The sequence below is a fragment of the Poecilia formosa genome, unplaced genomic scaffold, assembly GCF_000485575.1.
Source record: "Poecilia formosa unplaced genomic scaffold, Poecilia_formosa-5.1.2 Scaffold6, whole genome shotgun sequence".
Classification (NCBI taxonomy): domain Eukaryota; kingdom Metazoa; phylum Chordata; class Actinopteri; order Cyprinodontiformes; family Poeciliidae; genus Poecilia; species Poecilia formosa.
The window spans coordinates 5,240,351-5,251,887 of record NW_006799945.1 but is presented as its reverse complement, the minus strand read 5'-3'; the positions used below and the strand labels follow the sequence as shown (position 1 = coordinate 5,251,887).

At 40.8% G+C, this 11,537-nt stretch overlaps 1 protein-coding gene across 2 annotated transcripts; it reads left to right on the top strand.

The window, feature by feature from the left end:
• Positions 1-3,475: 3,475 nt before the first annotated feature.
• ciz1a (cdkn1a interacting zinc finger protein 1a) lies at positions 3,476-11,241 on the top strand. 2 transcript variants are annotated; one of them, XM_016680324.1, is made up of 15 exons: positions 3,476-3,622; positions 4,128-4,290; positions 5,253-5,380; positions 5,546-5,757; positions 6,416-6,554; positions 6,666-6,747; positions 7,782-7,873; positions 7,969-8,045; positions 8,253-8,453; positions 8,571-8,701; positions 8,808-8,901; positions 9,005-9,109; positions 9,215-9,334; positions 9,416-9,616; positions 9,740-11,241. In XM_016680324.1, the coding sequence occupies exons 2-15, from the start codon at positions 4,130-4,132 to the stop codon at positions 10,211-10,213; spliced, it is 2,217 nt and encodes a 738-aa protein (XP_016535810.1). In that variant the 5' UTR covers positions 3,476-3,622; positions 4,128-4,129; the 3' UTR covers positions 10,214-11,241. The 2 variants fall into 2 exon arrangements, with proteins under 2 accessions (XP_016535810.1, XP_016535806.1); XM_016680320.1 differs by having other exon boundaries at positions 4,040-4,290.
• The last annotated feature ends 296 nt before the right edge of the window (positions 11,242-11,537 follow it).

Sequence of the window (11,537 nt, the reverse complement as noted above, 5' to 3'; positions counted from 1 at the left end):
AATTAACAATGCTTCAGACTGATAGTAAACATTAAATAGAAACAGCAGGAGTTCGACATATATCAGCAGAGAGGACTTGAGGCAGAACCAATACAGTGAAGGACAAACAACACGATGCTTCTGATGCAAAATAAACTAGCAACCTTTGACTCTCCTCGTCCTAGAGTCACGCCTGCCAGGTGCACAGCAGCGTGCATTTCAGAGACAAAGTGCTTGTTTAAATTGAACTTAACTGAACTCCTTTTAAACGACTTTTCTTTTAAACGAAAGGCTTTGCAAAAGAATGCAGAAAAACAATTGTTCTAAGCCATTTCTGGCATGCTTCAGTGCTGGATATCAATTGGAAAACTGTCACGGGATGCACAAAGCCTCAGTTGTGAAAGAACTGTATTTTGAACAAAGAGTGACAGAAACAGGAAGTTAGAAATGGGAGAAACAAAGATGTGTGAACACACTCTGTTGTATGCTTTTATTGGTTTAAATAGATAAAAAAAGGCAGAATAATTAAGTGGTGGAGGCGGAGCAGCATCTGAGCAGCTGAACTTGACAGATAAAAACACAATCGTTTCTGTTTTACACTGTAGTTAAAAAAAAAAAAAAAGAACTGCATATCCAGCAACTAAAACATCTGCTGGAAAGATTTGCGTATCTCTTTGGAAGAGGTTTTCAACTTGCTACCAAGTCCCCAAGGTAAAGAGACACATTATGAGCTAGAAGCTGTTACTATGACAACAACGGTGCGAGTGCAGAGTAGCATTTTCCAAAATGAGTGTGAAGAGAGCTTTAATCACTTGAAAAAAGCAAAGTGTTACTGAATCAGGGTCTTTCTATGAGGTGTAAAAATTACATAGAGCAAAAGAATGCTTTTACAACAACTTCAAACGATTAAACAGGAATAGGAATCTAAGATAGTATGTGATTATGGCAAAAAAAAAAAAATCACACAAAATGAAGAAAATGTGTTTAGAAGTGAAAGAAAGGAGGGAAAAATACCAGAAGCACCCATAAAAAAAACTGAAAAAATATTCATGGAAATTGTAGAACTGAATGAATAAAGAGAACATGATATTAACAATTTACAAAAAATCCAAATCTCAAGAGAAAACCAAAAAAGTAAAGGTATTTTAGGAGACAGTTCCAATCAACTGGAAAAATATAGTGTGAATGTGGGTAATTTTAAAAATAATATCCGACCAAAAGTTACATCCAACCATACTTTATATTATGTTTATGATTCGGTATCCCATATGCTGTGTAGCTCTAATATTCCCTGTCTTGTTCCTTTTTTATTTTATATTTTATCTTTTATTTTTTACTTTTTGGTGACTGTAATTTTCTTCCATTACACAAAATACTTTGTGATTTTCTGCATTTTGCTTGTGGTTAGTAAAATGACTGCATACTTACATTCATCTTGTGACATGTTTTCCTATTTTATTTGAATTTACTTTTTAGTGTTGTTTGGCTTCTTCCTTGAGTTTTGTTCACTGCTGTGTTTTGCACTTGTGTAGTAAATTTGTTCGTTGGAATATAAGTGTTTATTATAATTCCCCTTTGAGGCACACGAGAGCATCATTTGTAGATTGTACAGACATGCAAACAGGAAACGTGGCTCGCCTGCTCTCAGTTAGGATGGGGGTAAGCTGCCACCAGGTGAACTATGAGTGCACCTAAATCAGAGAATAACAGATCAGTTACAAATCTTTGAATTAACTCACAAGCCGGGTTTGGACATATGTGTTGTTCCAGAGAGGTCAATTATTACTATGATGTTGCTTTTTTTTTTTTTTACCCCATATGTGACTTTATCTTGTTCACTTTAAGATATAATGCTGAATCACATCGACTGAATCCTCCATTAAACATCAAAAAACAAGCAAGCAGATTCTTTTTTTTTCTCTCCAAGCAAGCTGGTTTCACCAATGCTGCTCTGTGTGCAGTAAGCTTTACTTCCAGCATTATAAACACTGCTAGACAGATGGTTTGAGCTGAGCTGAAAGGGCTCAAAGCTCAGGTGGACTCATTTTCCCCTCACTGCAAGGTCACCGTGCAGCGACTGCCGCACAACAGATCAGATTTGCTCCGCTTTGCTTCGTTTCGTCTGTTTCAGCAGAAACTCCAGCTCTGACAGACAGAAAAACAAACTGGACACGGTCTGAAAGCCTCGAAGCATCAGTTCTGCACACTGTTCTGCGCAGAATTAAAACAGCCTGGAGAGGGAATCACTCTAAAAGCAACACAAGCAAACAGAAACTGTCTCCCGTTGCCAGAAAGTCAACACCCGCACTTATTTGACTCTCTCAGGATCCCAGGGGGATTTGTGCTCTTTATCGAGACAATAAAACATGTTTTATACAAAACGTACTTATTTTTTTATACTATGTTGCCTAAAAGGGAATTCTGGTCCGTGAATGCATCATGCGGGAGTAAACAGATAAACTTCACCGGGGATTTATGTAGGCCTCACAAAATAATCTGCTTGCCAGCGCGCTGCCAGTGACAGAAAGTGCGCATAAAACCCGAGTAACTCAGATGCGCCAGTTTGGTCAATCTAACTCTTTGGTCAATGTGTCCTCTGACAACCTGTCCCGTAATGGAGATGTAAACTGGGCCGCCTGCGGGAGCGCACATCCCTCGCTGCCTTGGATAAAGCTACTTACTTCCCGACGAAGTTCTCCAGAACCGAGCTCTTCCCCGCGCTCTGGCCGCCCACCACGGCGATCTGCGGCAGGTCCAGGTTCGCGTTCTGCCCGATGGCCGAGAAGGCATCTTGCATGCGGTTCACCAGAGGAATCAGATCCTCCATTCCCCGGTTCCCCATCTTTGCGGTGCTAGAGGATAGTCTATCCTCCTTGTCAGCGTCGGAGCGGGTTTATTTATCTATTCTCTTCGTCCCCGCAGGCCACCCTGTCTTTCAGAGAGAGCTTTATGCTTTTGTTTTTATTTTACTTCTCGCTTTGCTCCCTCATTTGTGGGTCTTCCTTGGTGTGTCAGATCACCTCAGAGAGATAGGACTCTTTCCACGATACTCCTCTAACAAGCACCGCGGGGAGGAGGAGAGGGAGGGGGATGATCTCTTCCATCGGCGGATCCCTGCAGTACATAAAATGAACCACCTGGTGGCGTGTTTTATCAAAACATTTTTGCTGAGTTTCATAAATACCATTTCATGGTGTCATTCTTGCATCATTAAATCGTGCTTAATTGTTATACGCGCATACATTGATGTTCATTTGTATCAAAAGAAAAACACTTGAAGTCAGAATTTGGTTTCAAAATAACAATCAGAATCAATGTTCTTTATTAATGACAAAGGACAAATTATTAAGTTTAAAATTATGTAAATAAAAAAACTTCAAATTCAGAGAAAAACCCCTAATTCGTTGTTGTTGTTGTTTTTAAATAAAACAATACAAATAATAATTTTGCAATTCTGTTTTGATTTCTGGGTCAACCGCTAAGGGGCGATATGATCCTCCACTTTCTTTTATTTTTTGAGTCTGGTTTGGATTTCAGGAGAGCAGGTTTGCAGCGAGTAGTTAACTCTGCATTATGACTTTTGCTGGATATTAAACCAGCGTTCCCATTTTGTTCCTTGAGTCAGAATTTAAGGAGGCCTGAGGTAAAATGCAAAAGTTATTTTAGACGGCCATATCATTGTAATAACTGGCTAGGTGAAAGCTATGCTAAGCTAACCTGTTGTTTTCAGTGTGGGTGACGGCTAACGTAACATTAGCTTCGCTCAAATTAAAACAGGTGCAATTATTATTAACTAACTATTAATACATTGCTTCTATATGATGACGCTGTAGTCTGTTGAAAAATATGTTAGTTTACAACATATTTTCTTTCTGAGCTGTTTTAAGGTGGTAAATTAGTATAAAGTTAACGTAAATTATCTACGCTAACGTTAGCACGTAGCCCTGAAATATGAGAGCAGCGTGAAATCCGAGTCTGTGCGCAGGGTTAAAAAGTGTGTTTGACAATACGCAGCGGACTCAAGGACACATAAAAACTAGTCTTTCTTCCTCTGCATCAGGGTTCCCATGCGGTAGGGACGTTTCCATTACTCTTCCTGTGTCTGACATTTCACTGTGAGCCGGCGGAGGATATTGTTATTTCTGCAGTGATGTTCAACCCACACATCCATCAGCAGCAGCAGCAACAACAGCAGCAGCTTCACCAACACCTGCGACAGCTGCAGCAACTTTTCCAGCAGCAGCCTCCTCCTCCTCCCCCAGCGCAGCCGCCTCCCGCTCACCATGTCGGTCATCACCACCAGACTCCGCGGTAAGACCTTTAACTCGACCCCGGGGATTATGCGGGGCCTTCGGTGTGAGAAATGTGCTAACCGCTGGCGGTTTAGCCATAACTACCAAACAATAGCCACAATAGTACCTCCGAAACCTCAATTTACATTGTTTTGTAATCTCATCCGTAGCGATTAAAATCCTTTGATTGCAGTAGTGACCCAATCTTTTCAGGCTTTTTATATTATATCCCATTAAACCACAAATTTTTAATGCATTTTTAATAAACCTATTGTCAGAGATGCAATGGAATGTTTTAGATGAAGATATTTACGCTCAAGAATGGCATAGTTAAATTTTAAACCCACATTCAATTGAGAAGCTGTTGCAAGTCATGAAAATGGCAATTTAAATAAACTTTTCATCCAATTTAACTAAATTTGAACTATTTGGAAAGTACACTGGATAAGAGGAAGGTGGATCTACAAAGTATTTGGCTCAGTGTAATTGCACAGGACACTTTAAAGATTGTTTACTATTATAAAACATTTAAGTCCTCTATCACTTACCTTCCACTTCACAGTTGGATGTTCTTTTATTTTACATATTGTTTAACTTGCAATTTAGTTTTAAATTGTTATTATTGTGAAGCCTAGCCACATCTTGTTTTTTGAACATGAGTTACTTTGATTTATTTATTTTTTCATGTTTGTCAAAATTGTTGCAAATTATCTTGCTTCAAATCAGAAAACCTAACTATTTTTTGCCCAAAAACACTCTGATGTGAAATGAGTTGTGGAGGATCTTGATTTTGTATTTGAACAGAACTTTTGTCTCCATGTGTTGTAACTATTTTCTTCCACTCAATTTTTTGTTGTTGTTGCTTTTAGCTGATTCCAACCAAGATATTTCTTGTAAAATGAAAATTTTGAGAAAGCTGGCAGAAAAAGGAAATGCATATTGTTGAATATTTACTACATTTTTTCTTCTTTTTTTTCGCAGCACCATTCCTGTTCCTACTCAGACGGCTCCTCCGCCCAGAATGGTCAACTTGTGCCAGACTACCCAAACGACCCTCATTGCCCCCAATCCAATGCTGCAGAGTGCTATCTTGATGCAGCAGATGCAAGGTGCAGCTTAGATTAATCTTCATAATTTGGTGTCTTGAAATAAAGAAAGTGTCGGCTATTTAAAGTGCAACAATTTACGGGTTGCCTTTTCTGTCGTAGTCTAAAGCTATACATAACTAACAGTGTGCATCCATTTGTCTGCCCTCATGCTGTGCTTTCATCCAGGCAACATGCGGGGCTTTGGGATGGGTGGGCAGCAGTTCCGGCAGTTCTTTACCGCGGGGGCCAGGTCATCGCTTCTTGGCCCAGTCCCCATGGGAATGGCCATCAAATCCCCCATCATGGGTTTCCCGGCTGCACGGGCCTTCCACCCACACACTCGCTTCTTCAACGCCACCGCTTCCTCCTCTTCCTCCTCTTCCTCCACCTCTGCTACAGTAATAACAAAAGAATCATTTCTGAATGTTTCTGTGTCGGTGAAACTCTTGATCTATGAATGTAGAGAGCAGCAGGGTTGGCATTTTAATGTCTTCCACAATAAAGAAAATGCTAAGCTTATTGTGACAAAGTTCAGGCAAAATAAGTATAATGCCTCAAAATGTAATGGCGGTTCAATAATTTAAAATAGCCTTGCTGCAAGTGCACATATAAAAACAATTTCCAGAATTTCAGAACTTAATAGTTTTGTTTCTATTTAAGAAACATAAATATGTGTAGTTTTTGTGAAATTGGCAACCTATAAAAAAAAATATTTAAGTACATTTGAGATGAATGGGAAGGCTCTGATTATTGTCTATTATTTTAAAGATGCTTTAATATTTTACAAAATAGGCGCTTTATTTATTAAACAATTTTTCACCCAGAATTACTGTTAATGTTTTGTTTTCAATTGCAAAGTGAATCCAAACTTAAATTATGTTGAGCAGATTTGTCGCTCCTTTTTTGAGTTGGTAAACTAATATTGTTCATAAATCGAGAATTTAAATCTACACGTGCCTTACCTTGACATTTCATTTGTGTGTATTTCTCTTTAGAATATCTTCATTTGTTGAAGAAAGCTTTAATAGCCAGCTGTTGTCCTGTGTCTATGCGCAGGACGCTGCAGCTCGCCAGGCGGACAGGAAGAGAGACAGTGAGCAAATGTCTGCAGGAAGCAGCGACAACCCACCAGCAGCAGCAGCAGCAGCAGCAGCAGCTAACAGTGCAGATGAAGCTACTGACGAGGCTGCAACAGGTACATTCATGCTGCCATGGTGACGGCTTAATATGGTGTGTACAGTGAAATGGCACAAAGCCCATGCTTAGGTGGTAAGGATGTATTTGTCTATAAATTTCTCCCTGACAGATGGTGCTGTGGGCGGAGAAAATAGCCAGACCTCTGAGGAGCAGCTTGAAGAACCAGTGTCAAAGCGGCAGAAGACAGAAGGGTACGCAAACATTTTTTATCTCACTCCTAGAAATGTTACTTATTCATTACACTGTATGTAAATAAATGTATTACCTCTGCAAATACTGAATACAGCAGGCAGGTGAAGTTGTTACTGCAAGCTAAAAGGTTTATGAATACCCTAAAACTGAATAATATCGCTGTGGATTTTGTTTCTCACAGTCAATTTCATGGCTATTTCGGGTTAGACAGAAGTTTGTGTGTTATAGTCCTAAATCAAGTATCTACACAAATTACAGTAACAAAAAAAGAAGCATTACTAGCAGTTAAATGAGCCTAGCATTGAACCAAGTCACAACCATCATCTTGACATCCACGTGTTTAATACCGCAATCATAACGATACAATATTTGGTGAACTATTGTGGTTTCATTCACCCTGCATCCCGAGACACTAAAAGAGTTTGAAAGTGATGAAGTAACAAAGCACCACCCTTAGGTGCTCTTTATGCATCCGTCATGATATCTTTAAAATAATAACAAAATGTTCCTTGAGATTTAGTGTCATTTACAACCAAAGAAAGACTTTTCTAGTAGGTTTTCCCTCGTGTGAAATGTAAACATCTCCATAGTTTTTCTCCAGTGGTGCTGTGCACATACCTCCCATTCTGCTCCATGTTTTTGCTTATGATTATGTCATCATTCTAAAGGTTGTATGATTACATTTCAAACATGTGGCTCTCTCCATATTGGGCAGAGCAAGTGTGATGTATTTCCATATCCCCAAGGAAACATGACTATTTGTTACTCAGTTGGAAACTCTAACATCCTTCTGTAGGGAAACGGTTTCCATTTTTATGCTGAGAAGATGTAAACTGTAGGTATGACAAAGGGATTGCAGTGCTGCGAGCAGCTATTTTTCTTCTGCATTGATGAAAAATGAATTGGACACTGCTGTTTCACTGCAGTGTAAAATATAAGGGGCTTTCTGACTCATCATAAGATCTCAACATTTAAAGTTTCATGTGTTTTCTTTTTTTTTTTTTTGTTTGTTTGTTTTGGGTTTTTTTCTCAGGTCAGAGGAACCTAAAGAGCAACATGTGACCGAGTCGGTCACAACGGCTCAATCAGAGAGCAACAGCAACACAGTGGACACCCAGTCAGAAGGTAACACCAAATAAAACATAGTTTCTTAATGCAAATCTTGATATAATGTTATCAGCTCAGTATTTATATATTTCTGTCTTCTGGCCTTTTCCTAGGCTGCGTCATTCAGGAGGATGAATGCTTCAGCGGGGGGCCGGATGACGTGGCAATAGAGGAGAACAAAGCTGATAATGTAAGAAAAGCTCAACACAAGATGAAGACAATATAATGACATGAATTTATGGCAGCGTGTTGAAATAGCGGCTGATGCCACACAGGGAGAACCGAGTTGCTATGTAGTCTGGAAAACAATAGAATTTCAGTGTGGAAAAATACAGGTCTTTCTTTTGAAACAAGCTGATTGTTATCAGCTAGTATAATTTTCTCTGTATTTCCAAAGGCCTGCGGGGGTTTGCCAGCCCCGTCACCGTCTGCCGGGCCGGCTGAAGATACCGAGCAGGTGAGTGAACCAACAGAGGAGGCCGCGCAGGACAAAGACGCCTCACTGGGTTTCCCAGATAGCCAGGATGAAGAAGAAGCATCCGAGGGTTCAAACAAGTTCTACTGCTACCTCTGCAGCATCACCTGCTTCAACCAGCAAGTAGGTGGAATTCACACACACACACGCAGACACACACACAACACTAGATTGAGATTTTTGCCAAGGAAGAAACACTCTGTGGAGCTGTCTTTTAAGTCCGATCTGTTCTGCCTGTAGAACTTCAGGAGTCACATGAACAGCATTTCCCACCAGCAGAGGATGATGGAAATCCAACACATGAGCAACGCCTGCCTGGTCACTCTGCTCCCCCGAGTGCAGGAGTCTCTACAGGGCGCCAGCAAAGATGGGTCAGTTTTAAATGCAGAGAAACCTTATAGCCTTTTATTTTTCCTTCATGTCATTGTTACCTATTGTCTTCGTGTGATGTTTTTTTTTTTTTTTTGTTCACGGCAGAGAGAAAAAAGCAGATCTGAAGCAGTGGTGTGGTACTTGCCACACCCACTTCACCAGTAGCATCTCGGACCACCATCGCTCAGAGGAACACAAGGTAAATCTCAGGCAAGTAAATTTACACCGTGGATGTTAGAAAACTGTTGGTCTAACAAGAATCTGCTACTTCTTTTTTTCTTTTTCTTTTTTTATATCCGCAGCTTGCTAGTAAAACTGACCTGTCCTTCTGCGCCGTCTGTCAGAAGCGCTTCAAAACCTCACAGAACTTTATAGAGCACCTGCACTCTCAGGAGCACAAACAGAAGGTAAGATCAAACCCACCTTGAGTCGTTTTATAGGATTAAAATGTAAGCTGTTACTTACCATGCTACATTGTTGCAAACACTTGTGTTTTTGTTGATGCTTACCAGATCAAGGAAAAAGGCTGTGAGACTTTGACTAAGCTCACCAACATGGGCACAGATGGTTTTTCGTGTGAGCTGGAAGCACAGGAATTGGAGAAGAATGAAGGAGACCAAGGGAGCAGCGAGGTGAAATTCACAATAATTTCAAAATCAGCAGAGATTTTAGCTCCGTCTTAATTTAGTAAGATGAACCTTTCGCTTTGACAGGATGGCTGGCCCTCCGCCAAAGAGGTGGCCCTAAACGACATGACCAGCGATGAGCAGTATGACCCCGACACCATCTATGGATCCAGTTTCTTGGATCCAGTGGCAGGCTTCCTCTGCAGGCTTTGCAACAAGTTTTACCTCTTCGAATCTTCTGCTCTGCACAGCCACTGCAAGTCACTGCAGCACTTTGAGAACCTTAAGGTGCTCCCATTACCTTATTTAAGAAATGAACAACAAGCTGTGGCTGTTTAGCACCAGGTGTGACCCAAATTCTTTGATTTTTGGATTATTGGGGTGAATGTTCTTCTCTCTTCTGCTTCACAGAGCTACAAAGCGATGGTTGGAGAAAAAGGTGAAGACACTCCGGCCTCAACAAAATCCATCAGAGCGGCAGACGGCCTCAGATCCGCCACAGAAGCGTCAGACTGTTCACAAGAAAATTTGCTCACTATTGACACGAGTGAAGCCGACGGCCTAAACTCTACGAAATCGATTTCACTGACCAAACTGAAAACGCAGGAAGATCAGCTGAAAGAGAAGGAATCAGAGGCCGCCTCGATCTCGCTGGACTTCAGCCAGCAGCCCAGTCCTGACCACGAGGAGAGTCCAGTTCCTCCGGCTGCTGTCAGTAGAAAGGAGGCAGACTCGGCGCCTGCAGCTGCTGCTGCTGCTGGGGATTCAAACGGAGAGGAGGAAGAGGAGGAGGAAGCTCCTGCTGGGCCTGGGAAAAAGAACTGCGGAGGAAAGGGAAGAAGCGTAGGCAAACGACGGTCGGGGAGAGCCGCAAACAGACGCTGAGTCCGAAACACCATGTAGGAATGAAACCATGTAATGTTTTGCAACTATGGGACTGTAGTCTCAGCTCTCCTTACTGGGAAGTGTAAGGGAATCACACCAAAAACCAGGAAGGCTGGCTAGTGGAAACGGTAGAAGACCCCTCCTCAGAGTGGGGAAGTAACAGTTCCTAAATGGAGGCTTTTGCCATCAGTTGTGAATTAGGCTCTTTTGGCTATAAAATAATAATTTGAATTTTATTTGTAAGCCATACTCTAATGTCACTACAATCTAAAATGAGCTACAGAGAAGATCCTCTTGGTAGTTAGCCAGTAGATGGCGCTATAATACATTGTAACAGGCATTTTTGGGCACATTGCGCCAAGGGTTTTATGCAGACTGAAACGGTAGGGAGAACAACATTGTTTTGCAGTTTGAAACTGGATTGTATTATTCTGAAGTCAAATTTAAAAAAAAAAATAAAAAAAGCATTGCTACTCGCTGTATTAACTACACATTGCAAGTTAAAGTAGGTACAGGTTGTGCAGAAGTAGGGCTTGTAGTTTTGACTTCAAATTCCAGAGGTGAAATTTCACTTAGATTTCAGGTGGAGTGTAACAATTTTCTCAGGCCATAAAAACAATATGATGTCAACTGCAACAAAAGATGTACACTGGTCCTCCCTGCTGTCCTCAGGCCAGGGGACCAGGGAGTGCATACCTTCACCCTGATTGTCACATGATTGTCAGAGTCCATATCGATGGTTGAAGTGAAAACATTTTTCACCTCAAAATAGCTTTTAGTAAGCTGGAATGTGGTCTTGCATGAACAGTTCAACAAGTTGAGGTTGTTTTTAAAAGTGTTAAAGTTGCACTTTGGATTGAGACTGTTGGATCAGCTCCATAGTTAAGATTCAGCACATTCATTTTCCCTTCTGCTAACGTTTTGGGGAGCAAAAGTAGGCCATATCTGTAGCGTTTTGAAATAGTTGTGTTTTTGTGGACACCTGAAAAACTTTGACCAAACCAGGGCTACTTTAACGCAGTAAAAAATAAAAAAAAGAAAAAGAAAAAAAGACCAGCAACAGCTTCACAAGATCAGTCAAAGGCTTCATACCAGTCTGAATCTGAATTTAGATCATGACATTTCATGCTGAAATATTTCAGCTGATGTTAATAATCCACATTTTAACTACCCTGGCCCCAGAGACGGATTTCATTCAGAGTCCCAGTTGGTGTCACATTTACTCCTTATGAAGTTCCCATTGATTATTGAAGGCAACTATGAGCATCTACAGCACAATATAGTTTGCAGTAGTTGATTAAAGTTTTCCCCTCGTTCCATTTTC